Below are 17,679 nucleotides of genomic sequence, written 5' to 3'. Positions count from 1 at the left end.
CTAATCCAAATGTTTTATTATTTACTGGTTTTCAACATTCAGGAAGTATTTGAAACACTTGAAAAGTTCACAGAAGCAATTAAGGTTTAGTAACTGGCTCAAATGTGCAACACTTGCCACACTGCTGTACAACTATATTTAATACATTTTCCAAATATTTAATAATTTTAGTAAACTTTTCATTACATTTGTGTTGTTACAGTTTCAAATATTATGCAAATGTATATAAATGTATGTACATTTGTACATACATCATACATTCAACAAATATTTACATTTGGTGATAGTTTAATGTTGTCAATGCTTCATACATTATTTAATGTTTCACAAATTAATTTATTTATATATATATATATATATATATATATATATATATATATATATATATATATATATATATATATATGTATATGTATATGTATAGAAACATTTTAACCATTTACTAAATATTTCTTATGCTTACTATGAGTTCAGTACATACATATTTCATACATTCCATACAATTATTTCATACATTTAACAAATATAGTACATATTCATTAATTGTTTAATTTCTTAAATGAAAGAGTATGGTTTTAACTGCGACCAAGTCTGGTTCAGAGCAACGAAAGTTGCTCACGTCTATTATTAGAAGGTTACAAAATTTAAAATCTAGTGCATTGTCAACCGATATTAAAAGCATTTGTCATGGACGTGGAATGGTACTGGATATGAACGGTGGGTTGTCATATTTTTAACCCGAGTCCACCCACTTGCATCTCATTGCACCGCGTTTCCAGAACACTCTCCTGATTGCCCATTCCATTGTCTGTTAATGCACTGCTGGCACATGAGTCTCAGACAGGGACCCAGAGGGTGACTCATCTGCACAGCCCCCCCTGGCAGGACATTCCATTCCCCTGTTCTCCCTATATGCGACGGCGATGCAGAGCGGCGAAAGAGGAGAACCATCCCGCTGTTGCCCGTTCACCCAGGTGATGCCTGTCCTTCAAGCCTGACTCATGTCTCCCTGGAAGAGAAATGTGTGGGACAGATTATCACCAATTACAGCCAGGCTTCTCTGAGGACCCCTTCAAACATGGTTTTTAGTGTGGTTGTAGACTAATTTAAAATAAAATGTACAAATTCATGATCATTACACTATTCAATAAAGACTGAATGCAACATTGCCTTTGGAAATGTTGGTGGTATACAACACTGAAGGGTTAAATCTTATTTTATTATTAATCTGAAACTGATTATAAGTCTGAAATACAATCTGTACAGAAAAAAATGGATAGTATATATACATAATCATATAGTCACCATGTTTACACAATATGCATGGCCTAAGATCTTTCTGTGTTTCAGTGACTTTGATAATACATTTAAAGCTTAACATTAAGTGAGTTTGACATGTTTAGTTCCTCGATTATTATCTTATTGCTTGCAATATTGATAACCACATGGATTCCCTCTAAAACTGAGATGGAGCCACATTAAAATAGACCTGGTAAAAAGAGAATCATGTAACCTCCCCTGTGTCATGTTCTGTAACTTTGAACATTAATTGTATAATTTATAAATGCATTGGCTATATAGTCATAACCTGACCAACAATAAAAATGTTATCAACACGGTTAGCCTAGTTTATTCCTCAGGGACAATGTACAATGAAATACATGAATGACATGTCATGCAGTGCATATCCACTTTACCCAAGTTAGCCAGGGGCCACTTTTCATTGGTAGTCCCAAAAGATAACGGCCTAAATTTGCCAATAGAAGTTAAGGAACAGAAAATCTGAGCTGGAACTGGCTTTAAACATTTCTCATATATTCTGTGTGTGTGTTGGTTTCTTCACACAACACATAAGTTAAATGAAGATCAAAGTGTACTTTGATACAGACGTTTTTTTCTTATTAAACTGTTTTTGTTTATGCACATCTCTTACTTAAATGTTTGAGGAGAAAGCACCTTCTAGAGGTGGAAAAATTGACGCGGCTGGAGCATAATGCCATCCCGATGACATCACTGAGACGAAGCGGCATCGTCGTGATTGGACAGGAGCCCTAGCCAATCGCGGCCTGCTGTACCCAAGCACAGATGGGAAGAGTTTAAAAAAGATTCAGAAAAGTTCTGCGAAGTGGTCCAGCGTGTCCTGAGGGGAGCGAGAGGGGATAAGACCAGCAACAGAAGCAATACAAATATCATCATTGCATTTTCCACACCTGGTCATAGAAAAAAAAGGGTTGAATTATCTTTGCTTCTCAGAACCGACTAGGCCTACTTTGTAACTTTCCCTAACTAGTTTAAACTACATAACTGAAATCGACTGCAAACGTAGAAAAAGACACGATGACAACTCATTTCAGCAAAGGACCAGCTTTCGGACTGTCAGCTGAAGTCAAGAGTAAGGTAGGTTGAGTAGTTGCATGCTGCTAACAAAGCCCACGTGTACACTGTAATCAGATGCTCGCCCAGTGCCACCCTGAGTACAGCAGCACCTGTCCTCTCCATCACTGTTTTGAAAGTGCCCCGTAGTAACTTGATGGTTCGAAACGATAGTGGGTGTGTTGCACGGCAAGTGGAATGTGTACATTTCTGGTTTTGTAAGCAGACCGCTGACAGTGATGTGGGATTTTTCTGTGATGTTGACATCGTTTGCTTGAAATAGCAACACTTTCCCCGCCTGCCTTGGGCGTACTTACCAAAGAAGATGTCCACTCTGGCATAACGGGAGAATATTTTATTCTTTCGATTTAGCGCAACGCTTGACCATGCAGATCAAGGGTATGAGACTACTTGCGTCACTAAGTTTTTTTTATATATTTGTAAAAGGGATATCCGATGATAGATGTGGTACTGACGAAGATCCTTTGGGGTCTAAAAGACTGAATGTGCAAATGCTCCGTTTCTTATTTTCATTCTATGCTTCTCTTCTGCTGTTACAACTTTAAAACCTCAGCAGACACCACAATGAAACGAGCCACACCACAGTGATGACAGGGCAGTGCTAGTGCTTCCGTTACTACAGGTCGTGTACATCTTGAAATAATTATTGATGCAAATTACACACCTACATATCATTACAACTGTAGGTGAAATATACCTGTAAACATTTATTTTTGACTGTAATCACCACTAATTAATACTTTTAATACCACAGATGGAATGCTGTCATTTACTCAAATTTGAGCTCTGACCCTGGAAAGAACACGCTTACATAACGGATTTTATTATCGCGGTATTTTCCCAAATACCTCATCGAGGCTCTAGTTAGTAGGACCAGGAGTGGATTTAAATTCTTTCCTTTCCTTTCTCTTTTCAGTGGTAATTCCGTGCTGGCGGATACTACTGAGAAGTGAGAGAGATGGAACAAACTGAGACTGATTGGGAGACTGAGACAGTCTCCCAGTCCTCCGCAGTACAGATCTGTCAGGCCGTTGGGATTTGTATCAGACTATCACCAGTTTCTACTCCAATGCTGGGACAGAGCACATGCTGGATGTTCACACCCATGCTGTCTGAGGGTGTAGAGTAGATTAGTGTTATTATGGTCCTTCAATAACACCGTTTTAATTCATTATTTGATGGAATATTGTTGTCTTGTTGTGCCAATATTTAGAGGTTCTGAAAGGCTGCGTTTTGAATTCAGTCTGGCCACAGGACCTGCAAAATGTATCAACTGGAGTCCTTTAAGCACTGGCAAAAGTAAATATTTAGAGTTAACTCCACTATCTGAGAGTAGGAATTATGGCAGAGACTGCAGCCCTGATACTGCCATTAAAAATTATGTATGGGGGGCCTCTTTATTCCTTGTTGGCCAGATAAATCACTGCATGCCCGATGCAGCACAACACACTTTCACTTCATAGGATACCGGTGAACTGTAAACATTATTTCCTGCTGGATGGCATCTGATTGAATGGCTTTGTTTATGTAAGTAACAGCTGTCAGGAACTACAATAGAAAATTCCAGAATTAGTATCCTGTGAATGAGTCATGATGTATTGTATGATGCTGTTACTATCATTAGTACTGATGTGTGGTTCTCTGTCTTTCTCAGTCTTCCATTGTCTTCCAGCTTATTGTGATGTTGTCATGAACAATGCAATACTGGTGCATTTCGTCACTAAATAATTTGTCATTTCTGTCATTATCGAACGCAGCAAAATGTCACAGTTACAGAACACCGTGAAAAGTAAGCCAAGTCCCCTACTACTTGATGTAAAGCACCACCCGTAAGTCGTATTTCCTGTGGTATAGGATGTTCCGATGATGTGTAGCGCAACGTCTTGCGTTGCAGTGCAGTGTCAACCCGCTGCATGTATTCCCCATGCCTCTCTCCCAGGGGACTGTGTAGACTGGAGGGGGCCAGATCAGATAACTAAGGAGTGATGTTTTACACACACAGGCAGACAGGTGCTTCTGCTTCTTCTGCCTCCTTTTATGGAGTCACTGTGCACTGTCAAGGGATTTAAGAAGATGACTTACAGTTAAGAGGCTAAAGTAGGTGGGGCATTTGGCAACAGAGGCAGAATAATGTGTGCTGGAGATCGTACAGTATATTCTCGCAGTGATATATGGCCACAGCAAAGCTAAACGGATTGCAGATGTTCTTTTCCTCCAAGTCATTTTGTCTGGCCCCTCAGTGTTTTGTTTCTTATCCTCCCTCTGATCTCTTCATTCTCTCCAAACTATGTATCCCACACAGGGGGTGCATTTCTCCTTTGGGTTTTCTGGTCTCAAAATCCCATTTCCACTTTATGCCTGGCAGGCAGAATTGACTTTGAGTCTTGAGTGTCACACAAAGTCCACAGTCTACTTCAGCCTGGGCCAGCCTGGACTTTGTAAACAGATTGTGATAAAATTCCATGTTATAACAAAACAGAAATTTAAGATTAAATCAGGGAAAAAGCACTACAGATTTCGTCTTCTCAGTTTCTTAGTGGCGCTTTGTCTGACGTGTGCATGGTTTGCGTGTTTGCATGAGTGTTCAGCCAACTGTAAAAGGACAGATTCCGGAAAGGCCATACCACAGAGGGAAAGAGAGAGAGCTGTTTCTCCCTAGTTTGGTGCGTTGGACTGGAAGCTACTCAAGCCTGCTGCTTTGAAATACCTGTTTGTGTTGGCTCCCCCCTTTCTTTTTTTCTCTGTTTGGAAGAGGAAGAATTCTTAAAAGGAGAAGGGACCAGGGAGGGTGGAGAAGTAGGCAGCTGTCCTGGAATTTGAAATATGGGGCTGTTGATCTCGCCAATAAGGAAATACAAGGAAACAGGGAATCGGTACGGTTCCATGCAGGAATTTCACAGGGACTCTTTCATTTTCCTTCCCTCTGTTGTTGCCCTGGGTTTGAAAGTAAAAGGATAAGGGAGGGGAAGTGTGTGCTGTGGAATCGTAGTGAAAGGAGTGAGGAAAAGAGGAGGATGGATCTGGTCTTTTCTTGGGAGGAACCAATCATTAACTGGGGGCATCATAGTCAGTTCAGATCTTGTACTTTGCAGGTTAGCTAACACTAATACTTGTCTAATACCTGTACATAAGAAAGTCTTTGCAGCCATAAGTGAAAGCTGGCCAACTGGAGGAGATATGAGTTGTAAATGTAGGTGTTTAGTGACATGTGCAAGGCTGGATTCCAGTGATTTGTTAGTGACATATCAATTTGTGTTTCCCAGAATTTCCACAGAATTGAGGATCGTGAACACAAGGTAGATGTGGCACATTGGAAGAAAAACATTGCTACATGGGGCACCACACTGACGCATGCCAAAAAATACAAAAGCCAGGAAATGCACCTACTCTTTCTTCTTAACCGTTTGCATGTGGCTGACTTGAAGGGCAGTGTAGCATAGTGGTAAGGAACAGGGCTCGTATTCAAAAGGTTGCAGGCTCGATTCCCCAATGGCACACTGCTGCTGTACTCTTGAGCAACATACTCAATCCATAATTGCCTCAGTAAAGTACCTTCTACCATCTGTGTAAATGGGTAGCACGTAAAAATTGTAACCTGTGTAATTCACTCTGGATACGAGTGTCTGCTCAATAATGTAATGTGACCTGTGATCACTGATGTGTGCCTCAAGCTGGCCCAGAAGTATGACCCCCACAAAGAGGAGGAGCTCCGCCTGTGGATCCAGGATGTGACCGGCCGCAGGATCGGGGACAATTTCATGGAGTCACTGAAAGATGGGGTCATCCTGTGCGAGTGAGTGGGAGTTGGGAGGGGGAGGGAGAGGGAGGACAGAGGTGATCCATAAACTACCGCTGTTTGGCTAAGATCTGCATGTATTTCTCTTTCTGCCTCATATTGTGATGGTGGCACTTCATCCTCGAGTGAAAGAGGACTGACCACAGAAGTGTTTAACAGATCAGACGCACATGCTGAAATAATGGCTGGATGAAAGGGAAGGATGCAGGATATGGTGTGCAAATGTTCAGTTACTCAGCCCTTGAGAGCTGTAAAAAAGTTTTCACTGTAGACTTAATTTAACGTCCGTTATTAGCTGAACCACTGCATCGTTGTCCACAGGACCAGTAACATCCGAGCTATCCAGAATGAGTTCCTGTTAGCGATTTAAAGACTTATCTGTGCCTGTGGACTCTCATTGCTATACTTGTGCTGTTTTCTTGTCTGCTCTCCAGGCTGATCAACACGCTGCAGCCTGGATCTGTGAAAAAGATTAACAATTCCCCACAAAATTGGCACCAGGTAACTCAGTACAGCAAGATTAAAGATAATTTTAAACACCTGTGGACCAACTGGAGTAACTGGACCAATCAGTTGCACTGAAGTCTGTTGTTTTCAGAATTCTTTTCTCTAGTCAGTAAGGAATTGTTCACAGCAGATTTCCTTCAAGGCTGCAGCCTTTTTGGAAGAAAACACACACACACACACACACACACACACACACACATATATATAAATATATTATACACAGGAAGCTCTTTGCCAAATAGTATGACTATGATTTGGCTACATCCTTCAAAGAAATCTTCAGTGCTATAGAATAATGTTTACATTCCATGGGCTGTTAAATGTGGTTAATCTTTTGTGCACATGTTGTTTGAAAAGAGCTTGACAGCCCTGTTCATCCAGGAATTGTGGGCTCTCTCAGGCGACACGTGTATATCTTCAGATTTATTATCTGAATTATAAGTAAAAAGGAGGAAACACTAAAAAAGGAATAACTGGTCACAACTTGAGCCCCATGGAGGAGGCCGCTTACTTTATGAGTATCAGCACTGTGTTCTGTGGTAGACACTAAACAAGTCTGGAAACCCTATGGACACCCTATGGAAATACAGCAGATATTGCGGTTATTTCACAAATCAGAAACATAGGTTTCAAATAATAATATAATCTGTTCAGTAATGCACTGTATGTGGGTGGGGGCAGTGAACCTTTGTAGCTTACCACTTATTTTAAGCAACATGATGAAACTGACAGTTCAGTGTTTCTCTCCGCAAAACCAATATTCCAGCCTAATATAAGGAATCCATTCCCTTTCCCCTTTATTTTCCATTTAGTTGGAAAACATTGGCAATTTCGTCAGAGCTATAACAGAATATGGGCTGAAGCCACATGACCTCTTCGAAGCCAACGACCTATTTGAAAATGTCAACCACACCCAGGTTCAGAGCACACTCATTGCCCTGGCTGGAGTGGTAAGTACCATTTAGTTACCTGTGTTCATTTGGCAGACGTTCTTATTCAATATGACTTACAAAGCAAAGTTACATTATGTGTATTATAATAAAACCATAAAACAACTGTATGTACAGAAAACCTCACACCACAGTTTAGCCTACAATAACTACCATAACCAGTTCCATGATGAAAATACAGACTACTAATTGCAATCATCAACATGCCTACAATAACTCAGATATCAGTGCAATCAGTGCTGTAATTCATTTAAGGCAGGACTTAAGTGCAACTTAGGGACTTAAGGACTTAAGTTTTTTCAGATCAACAAGGACATTATTCCATATGGAAATGCTATCTGAAAAGCTTAGAGGTGCATATTACTATTAACACAATGTATATAGATGAAATAAGACTATATAGCCTAAACATTAACCTCCTTTGTATCTGAAAATAACTGTTCTTGTGGGTTTGAATCATGACATCAATGGTAAACATGCCTGGCCTTGTCTGGTTATGTCCTTGCTTCCTTTTCTGTACTGTTTTCACCCTGTCTGGTTCTTCTCCTAGGCAAAGACCAAAGGTTTCCACACTAAGCATGACATTGGGGTGAAGTATGCTGAGAAACAGTATCGCCGTTTCAACCCTGAAAAGCTGAAAGAGGGGCGCAACATCATCGGCCTGCAGGTTAGAGCAGTGCCTCAGTGGCTCTCTCTCTCTTTCTCTCTCTTTCTCTCTCTCTCTCTCTTGCTCTCCCTCGCTCTCTCTCTCTCTCTCTCTCTCTCTTTCTCTGGCCCCTACAAGAATCCAAAGAGGGGATGCTATAACATCAAACACGTGATTCAAAATATGCTGTCAATATCTGTGTGGAGCAATGATGACGAGTCTATATGGATAACATGTTTTAAGCTTCATCAATAACAAATGGAGTCAGAAAAAGGACTACAATTCACGATAGCTAAATATAGCAGTATTGTAATTTTTGTAATGCCCCCTTACTTTTCTCAACCCAGATGGGCACCAACAAGTTTGCTAGTCAGAAAGGAATGACCTCGTATGGCACACGTCGCCACCTGTACGATCCCAAGACGGGCATGGAAAGACCAGTTGACCAATCCACTATCAGTCTACAGATGGGAACCAATAAAGGGGCCAACCAGGTGGGGAAATAGCGGTGGAAGTGTTTCTCCTGTTATGTTCTTGTTGCAGTACAATCAGGTCGATCCTATTCAGATTTGCATAATATGCATGTTCTAGTCCATACCAATGCTATCCAAAGCAAGAATGAGGCGTGTGCTGTTTTTTGTTAATAATAAAACTACCAACAGCTGTAACTATCAATAAGATAGAAAAGGTGGTCCAAAATGTAACCAGTTAAATATTTTGGAAAAAAAAAACAAAAGTTAAATGTGGATAATGGGATATTGTGCAAGGGCTTGTATAAATAGTTAGAAAAGCTTTCTGTGAACACAGGCACATTGTGGTGTCAGTGGAAGATGTTTATCCTTTGGTGAAGACATACATTTCATAGGTGATGTAATGAGTCAAAACTATGAGTCAAAAGGAACAACAACCCATGGATGTACTGCCACGTCTGAATATACGTGCGTGTGTCATCCCCCTCTCTAGTCTGGCATGACAGCCCCAGGCACCAAGAGGCAGATTTTCGACAAGAAGATGGACCTGGAGCCGTGCGACATGTCGACTGTTTCCTTGCAGATGGGCACCAATAAGGTAGCTTCCCAGACAGGCATGACAGTGTACGGCCTCCCGCGCCAGGTCTACGACAGCAAGTACTGTGTCAACCCTGACAGCTACATCAACAATGGAGAAGGTGGGGCTGAGTACGGTTACGATGGCTACAACTACTCTGACTAAAGAAGATGGAGACTCTGCGCCTTAACCCAACGAGACCATTACTGTCAATCATCCTCATCCCTTTGGCCATGTTGGTTGCGGCTGACTTCCCGAAATCATCCAAGTGTTCCTAAGCTCTCCCCTCCATTCAGTCCCACTGTGCTTCTGTACCCAGCTATTTGAATCACTGTTTTCTTTAGGGGGGGGGGTTATTTGTTCTAGATTTTTATGCTGTCCTACCACCTGTCCTTTAACCAGCAGGTCCAGGTTTTTAATATCAAATTATTGCATCATAAGATCCTTAAACGACTTTTGCCCAACACACATCACTGTGGTGTCATTTGCTCATTCATTTTACTCTTCTTCCGTTTTCTCGGAAATATATAATTTTTTTATTTAATTGGGAGCACCAAAGGTACCCTCCCATTGTAGTCCAAAACAGAAAATCATGGAAGGCCCAGTTACCAGATAAATTTGTTGAATATAAAAAGAGGTTGTGAATTTCTTGATTTTGACCCCCTTTTTGAGGAGCAATGAGGAGCCGGAGCATGAAATCCACAGACATTGAATACTGGCTTGTATCTGCTGGGAACGCCTCACCGCTGACTTTGTATTCCCCATGGAATCTGACCATGAGGCCATGGTTTGGAGAATGTAAGATCAATTACATGAAATAGATCCTGTTGTTCCAGCCTGACGTTCCTGTTTCTGTACTTTTAAAATAATGTGTGCAATGCTCATTGAGCAACAGGCTGTAAACCAGACAGTATTTTTGTTGTCATTCAGCGTATTTTGTCTGATTACGTTTAATCTGTAAACTGGTCAAACTGATGACAGAGGTCATCATACACAGCCTTAGTAATAAAAAACATTTTCCTCACTTTTTTTTGTTTGAAGATTCAACGTTATATTTAACGTTAGTATGCAGTCCACAATGTATGGCTAGTGTTCCATCCACTATTTTTTAACTGTGGACACTACAGGTGCTGTAGAAATAGGTATATCAACTAACTTATTCATATTGATAACTGTTGTCTGAAACTTTGGTCCTTAAATATTTTACCCTGGGATCCAAATACTAAGTTGAACAACCTGTCTTGGCCCGTTACAGACTGCAAAAACGTGATATGAAAGCTACGTTTATTTCAACAGAATAAATATCCAAACAAAATACATTTAAAAAGCATTTCTAACATCATTTGGATAGTAAATGGTTACCTGCTGATGAACAACCACGTTAATTGATTGTTCAAATTAATATTGTATATACTTAAAGCTGAATTTGATAATGAAATTTATGATTATTTTTTAGAGCCGAAAATATATGTATTTGAATACAAACATAGTTTGCTATGGCATAGTGGTGGCAGTAACAACTGCACTCTGATTGTTGATGCCCACTTTATCTCAGCTCCATGCAAACTAAGAGTACAAAGCTGCCTTCCGACGGATTTAGGTAATTTATCAGCCTATAGTTTCAGAGCTGATGTTCTCAGTGTTTCACTCTAGATAATGCCAAACAATGATCAGGTGGAACATCAGATACATGAGCATGGTCAGTTTCAGAAAGATTTTGAGTGTCTGTCTCAATTGGGTGTAAGCACTGGTTTATCCTATGGACTTTTCGTGGGAGGGTGAATAAACTTTTGACTCAAAAGTCAATTTAATGAATAAATCATCGTTTAGCTGTGAAATTATTTTCTAAAGATGACTTTTGTTGCTATGTGGATTATAGGTCTTTTCCAAAGGTAATTATTATAGTATGTACATTGACCAAGATTCTGAAGGTAAACAAAACATGCAGGGCAGGGGCAAGTGCTTGGTATCAAACCTGAGTCAGTTAATGCCATTTCAGTTGCACCAGTCTCTACAATGCTATGTGGTGTTTGTTCAGACTATTTCTATTGTAATAATGATGGCACTGAGGTATAAAAGTGCACTGTGTAGTACATATAAAGAGAAAACATGTTCATGCTCTTTTCAGAGTTGTCAGGAGATAAGACAGAGTCATTAATGAGCTCTTTTGAAAGTTACTGAAAAAGCATTTTAGGTAGGACTGTAAGTGAATTGAAATGGTTGCAAACTCACCAGGATTCTGTTGCTTTCATTACATTACATTATGATCATTTAGCAGACTCCTTCATTATGCAATGCTGTTCACCTGTGAACTGTTTCCCTCTCACCACAGCCAGGGTGGGGGGAAATGTTGCTTTTCTTCAGTCCAACATCCCTAATGGAACCATTTGCTTTGAGCTGTTAAAAAAAGTTGGCTGTGGGTTCAAAAATAGAAAAAAGAAGAAAAAAAAAACGCTTTCTACATGCTTTTTTTCCAGTTTCTGAAACAACAGAACAGATCTTGCCTATTCTCAGTTTTAAATTTTAAGTGGCTATTGCTGTACCAAAAAACTATGGTTACAATTTATCAGTATTTCACCAGGAATTAACATTGTGCAATGTTAAAAATAAACACATATGAAAAATAAAAATAATTTGTGAATTCTCATTTTTTGTTTGTTTTCTATTTTTGCAACATTTCCAATTCTACTATCAAAGTCTGGCTGGGTCTGCAATAGTATTTAGCTGTGTCAGCAGAAAGTGTCCAACTACGTTATGGACTCCATGCATTTAAGCTTGAAGAGGGATTGATTTTGGCTTTGTTTTGGGGGAAAGGGCTACTGCTTGCCCACAGTTCTTATCAAATATCCATTATAAATATGTCAAGTAAAGTTTCAGTAAACGCTTTTTTGATTGAGACTGATTCGGTTTAATCATTTTAACTATTGCATTATGTGCAATAGGACACACAGGGCTGTTACAGCTGTGGGCATAGCCCCTTGTTCTGTCCATTGTCTCTCTTTTCTTTTGTTCAGCAGTCCTGTGTGTGTGTGTCCTGGTATGTTTTGTGAACTAAAGTAAACTAAAGTCCTGACTGTCATGTTCTTTGGTAGTTCATGCTTGAGTCCTTTACAAAAATTAATATATCATCCAGATGGCTGTTCACCTCCACACTAACACACTAAGAGACTGCTAGAGAATTACAGTAGTCATATGTATCTCTATCCAGGGGGTTTGTCTGTGAATGAGAGAGTGAGCAGCTAAAATTTACCCTCTATCTGGCTATCTATCTGAAGGTACAGTATAACAAGTGTGTAAGTTATTGGAAAAACGTGACTAACACACAGGTTTAACATGGAACAGCTGAGTCAGGGTCCCAAATCTAGCAAACTGGCTACTTCAGCAGAAGATTACATTCAATTCTGTGAACTTTCTGCACAGCAGCAATACACTGAAAACAAGATGAGGGTTCATGGTCTTGTTTAGTGTATTCGGAAATAGCACCCAATAACACAACATTAGCTGGCTGTTTAGAAAATTCACGCTTAACTTGAGCTTGAACTTGATTTTCTCCAAATCACACAGTCACCGATGGACAAATTAAGAACAAAATGAATGTGTGCTTGTCAAACCATTGTGGACATCAGTAACAGACAAGAGTAGGAATTGAGGCTTACTTTTTGAGAATTTAAGTTTATTGTTCAAGTCATCGGTCACACACGACAAAAAACACTGGATTTATATTTCAAAAAGGAAACTATTAATAATCTCCACATAGATGGCACCAGGAATTAATCTGTCACAATCTGCATTTCTGTTTTTAATTTTTTTCCAACAAACACAAAGGATTGGTTTTACAAATGGCGCACGCAACAAACCTATTTGTTGTATTTAACAGTAGCAGCTGATAGAACTAGTTACAAACTGAAATTCACACAAAGGGGAGTTGATTTCTAAAACATGTAATACAGTTACCCAAGTGAAGGGTTAAGTTAATAGATCAAAACATTGATGTCTTCCACAGACAAATCGAACTGTTTGACATGACAAAGACCTATTTGGATGGAAGTGGAAATCTCAGACGAACAAAGTCACATCAAACAACATTTGGAATTAGTGATTTTGCAAGCTGATTGGAAGATGTGACTCCATTAATCCATTGTTAAATATCCCAACATATAATAGTTCACTCACTTTTTTGCATTTATCAACTTCACTGAGGTCAGTACCTGATTTCTGAATATCCACAAGCATGCTGGTTTTAAACTTTTTTTTTTTTTTATGAAAACACAAATGAAATAAAGAGCACATAATAAAGGGATAAACCACAGTCCACTGTACTTTGACAGCTCAAGGCTGCTATACACCATTGCATTAACTCAATGGGTGAGGTGGCGGAGTGACAGACAATCTTCAGCAGAAAGTGACGGTCACTCAGACTGTAGCTCTACACAGGAGTCTTTGAACTGGCGCTTTGGTTTATTTGAAAATTATGGCAGGTTAAATGGCTGGCTGGCACTGTACAGCAATTCTGATTCCAAAAAAACAGTTTGTGTAGTTAGCCCATAAGAATGTGTGTTAGTTTTTCTATTTTAGATTAAAGGGAGTCTTTACTTGTCTGTTCCCACGGAGGCTCACCCAGTTCTAAAGCCTGCAAAACACTGCAGCCTCCCGGGAAAAGCACTACAGCCCATTAAGAAAGAGACAAAGAGCACACTTAAAAGCTAAAACTCTGACATAATGAACATGTTCTCATTAGCAAAACATTCTTAATTCATTCATAACTGCTATATCAAGTCAGCTTCTTCAGCATTAAGATTCCCTACAGATTGTGTGTGCTGTGTGTGCCAGTCCCCTTAAGCTGTGCTGGTTCAGAGTTAATGGAATAGATCAGAAACAAGAAAGAAGGTACAATGTCTAATCATTACTCCTCAGAATAACATTTTCACCAAAGCCAATTTCTGGTTTACTCTAACTGATTTAAGGACTTGCGCTCAGTAAGAATGTGGACTGGCACAGCCAAAGTGGTTCAAACTACTGTGACTGTAACTAATTTCCTTTTTTCACATTCATTGGAATGACTGGAGAAGACTGCTACTGATTGGCTGCTTCACAAGCATCTATCCAATCACTATAAACATCCACAGGTTCTGAAAGATCTTGAAAGCCATGTTAAGGAAATCACAGGAAAAAAATTCAAGCTGGAAAAGAAAGTGGTTAAAATTATTAAAAAAAAAGAAAAAAAACTGTCCCTGCATTTAATGTATGAGTGTGGTCCACAGTAACAAGCTCTAAACAGAAGTGATATAAGTTCAAATCTCAAGTAAGAGCATCTGGTGTATTCAGAGCCTACCTTATCAATGTGTTTTCTTTGTTTAAAATGCATAAATTCTTGTTTGTGAACATTCCTAAAGTAGCCCTCTGGGAATCAACTACATAGAACATGCTGGGTGGCCGACCTAAATACTATGTGAAGGAATAATGCTCAATGGATTTCAAAATCTATTATATTCATAATTAGTTTAATTACTGGCAACGTTCAAAGAAACACCCTACCTGTCCTTTAAATCTGCCCTTACGTGACTATCCACTCTCAATGTCTTTAAGATGTTATTCTCAACTGTACACATTGGTTGTACAACTGCTCTATTTATAGATCATTATAAGCATGTTGACAAAACAGTATTTAAACATCACGTTTTCTGAAGGATACAGGTTATGGGAGTCTGGAATTCCTCCAAACAAACTGTGCAGGATATTATTCCTGTATTTCTACTGCGTTCCCTGTAGGGTGAGAAAGAAGGCTTCAAATGAAATCAGTCAAGATAAACACAAATTCTGTGTGAGAAAAATGACGGCAGTATAACATATACTAACATCGTTATATTCTAAAACTTCCTCTTACACTCTATATGGATATTAACAGAATATAGCATGCCATGCAATGACTCCTACTATCGGATTGTGAAATTAATGATTTAGCATCGTCTCTCCTCGTAGCCCAACCTTCTTGCATATGCACCTTTGTAAGTCCCTCCGGATGACAGCGTACGCTAAATGACTGAATGTAAATGTAAATTCATGTTCACAGTAGTGCCGTCACTATCCTTACATTTTTACGTCGCACGACTTCTCGTGGTTACAAAATGGACAGGTGAACTGGGTGTCCAAATTTCCAGTCAACTTCTTCTTAGGAGGCGGCTTCCGCTTCGATTTGCGCCGACCCATGGTCTTTTATTTGTCTATGGAACATAAAATAACATGATATTAGCAACACAAAGTTTGATTGATGGGTATTACTGTCAGCCGTTTGTAAGACAGGCGTAATGTAGACTCAGATCTAACTCGTTACGTTAGTCGGTGAAAGATTCAAGCAGCCATCGGTGTCGACCATTTGCTTGTTTTAGTTTAGCTCGCTAGCTACTTAAATGAGCAAGACAAAACAAATCAGCAAAACTAGTTTGTTATACTTGCGATTTACGCAGAGCAATGTTCCAGCCAGCCAGCTAGCTAGCTAGCCAGCCAGCTACATTAGCTAACTGCCTATTATTAGCTATTGTTAAATCTGGTCAACAAGCAAAGTTAGATAACGTTCATCAAAGAAAGATAAACACGTTCCAAATCATTTTTGGGAAAATTATTCTACTGTACGAAGACCAAAAAATATCATTATCTAATAAGCTACCGACCGCTAAATAATAGATAACATATTGTTTACCCGCTTGCTCCGTCAAAGCACGCACGTAGCTGGCCTGTGTTTTAAAAGGAAACGAACTCTGAGGCGGAAGTTGTAACGAACTGTTTTTATTATTGGGTGTATGGCGACACTTCTGCGCGACCCATTGGTTCAATCCATACGCCAGTCAACGGTCGCGTTTTAAAGTCGTCAAACTGCACAATATTCACCAATAAGCGTCGAACCTTATTGCAAGTGGATCGTCTCATTTAATGAGATCCGGCAGTGGTAAAATTAGTAGTGTGATTTTAAGAACGTGATTGTTCATCATGGCAGAATAAATTTATTAATCTACTGTTATCTACAGACATCAGTTTAGACCAGGCGGAGCAGAAATCCACTAATCTTTATACCTTACAGATGCAAGAACTTGAATGTCGGGGTCCGTTGCCAGATCATCGTATTGAGATCAGTTGTCTGCGCATCACTGAAGTGATGATCACAGACAAACAGAACTTGATGTGATGAGTCGTAGGAACTGGACACCTGGGAGTGACTTTTCTTCTTTTTTTCCAAAATAAAAGTACGTGCATTCAAAAACGTGACAGTAATTTCACGTTGTTTATAAGCCGAAGGGGAATAATTGTTTGCATTCATGTTCACCATGACCAATCAACCAACTTCAATACGTTAATTTGCATGATGAAGACACATTAAACAAAGTGGAGTGTTGTGTAGTATTTTTTTTAATGGTTTTCTTCAGCATTTTCTACACTAAAGGAGACAGGCATATACATAAATGATCACATACATATTCGTGATCATCCCAATATAACTATTACAAAACTGAGGCGTATATTGAGATTTACAATTATTACCGTAGTTGATGTACAACGCACACAAACGTATAAGTAAAGCACTAGCTAGAACACTATCCAGCTATCAAACTAGCAACGGAAGTTGCTAACTAAGCGCGCGATACGAGGCAAACGCAGAAGTTCGATGCAGGTGAGAACGTCAGAAACCGGCTTTGAGTTTTGTCTTTTATTGACATGGACAGAACAATCTGTAGCCGGATAGCCTATGAAACTCGGGGAATTATCTAGATTTGTGTGTTAGGTGCTGCTAGCCGTGCACGACAACATTTTGTGTGTATGTGAAGAAAACGGCCTTGTAGGGGCCACCTCTCGCTTTGAGCCAAATGGAAAGGAAAAGACAACGGGAACGTTAGGCCCAAGCCTGAGACATTGCCCAAAAAGTACAAGTCAAAACTTTATCAAACCATGTTTTTAGTTTTTCTGACTGGCGTGTCAAGGTCGCTTATTGGTTCCTCATAACATTTGGATTTCTAGCTAGTTCCACTAATCGGAGTACTCCTTGCGTAACTCAGTTTGATTAAATGCAACTAGTTACGGTTAGCCAGAAAATTTAGCAAACCGATCACCACTGAAAGGCGCTTTTACAGTAGCTATCTGACATGACTTTTAGTCATTGCACAGCTAGCGGTATTATACAAAAGTTACGTTAGTTGTCATTTCAGATAGGCCAAACTTATTTTATTAAATGGATACTACTCATGAATTGCCGAATTACGTTAAAACTTCACACCGAAGGTCTACGGCAGTCACCCACGTGTATACGTTAGGTAGACTTTTCAGCTTTTTCTGCTAGCTACATTAGCTGG

At 39.5% G+C, this 17,679-nt stretch overlaps 2 protein-coding genes across 2 annotated transcripts; one reads left to right on the top strand and one right to left on the bottom strand.

Annotated features, from left to right (window-relative positions):
* Nucleotides 1–2,134: 2,134 nt before the first annotated feature.
* Nucleotides 2,135–11,828, top strand: LOC118784397 (calponin-1-like). Its single transcript, XM_036538633.1, has 7 exons — nucleotides 2,135–2,397; nucleotides 6,066–6,187; nucleotides 6,625–6,691; nucleotides 7,510–7,647; nucleotides 8,198–8,314; nucleotides 8,641–8,787; nucleotides 9,257–11,828. Exons 1-7 carry the CDS (start codon nucleotides 2,338–2,340, stop codon nucleotides 9,503–9,505), a joined length of 900 nt encoding a protein of 299 aa, XP_036394526.1. The 5' UTR covers nucleotides 2,135–2,337; the 3' UTR covers nucleotides 9,506–11,828.
* A 1,164-nt stretch (nucleotides 11,829–12,992) lies between these two features.
* On the bottom strand, nucleotides 12,993–16,104 carry elof1 (ELF1 homolog, elongation factor 1). Its single transcript, XM_036534959.1, has 4 exons — nucleotides 16,038–16,104; nucleotides 15,432–15,561; nucleotides 15,033–15,103; nucleotides 12,993–14,478 (listed from the first exon to the last, which is right to left on the bottom strand). The coding sequence occupies exons 2-4, from the start codon at nucleotides 15,545–15,547 to the stop codon at nucleotides 14,414–14,416; spliced, it is 252 nt and encodes an 83-aa protein (XP_036390852.1). The 5' UTR covers nucleotides 15,548–15,561; nucleotides 16,038–16,104; the 3' UTR covers nucleotides 12,993–14,413.
* Between the last annotated feature and the right edge of the window lie 1,575 nt (nucleotides 16,105–17,679).

This window comes from Megalops cyprinoides, chromosome 1 (genome assembly GCF_013368585.1).
Source record: "Megalops cyprinoides isolate fMegCyp1 chromosome 1, fMegCyp1.pri, whole genome shotgun sequence".
NCBI classification, from domain to species: Eukaryota; Metazoa; Chordata; class Actinopteri; order Elopiformes; family Megalopidae; genus Megalops; species Megalops cyprinoides.
This window is presented reverse-complemented; position numbering and strand designations above follow the sequence as displayed.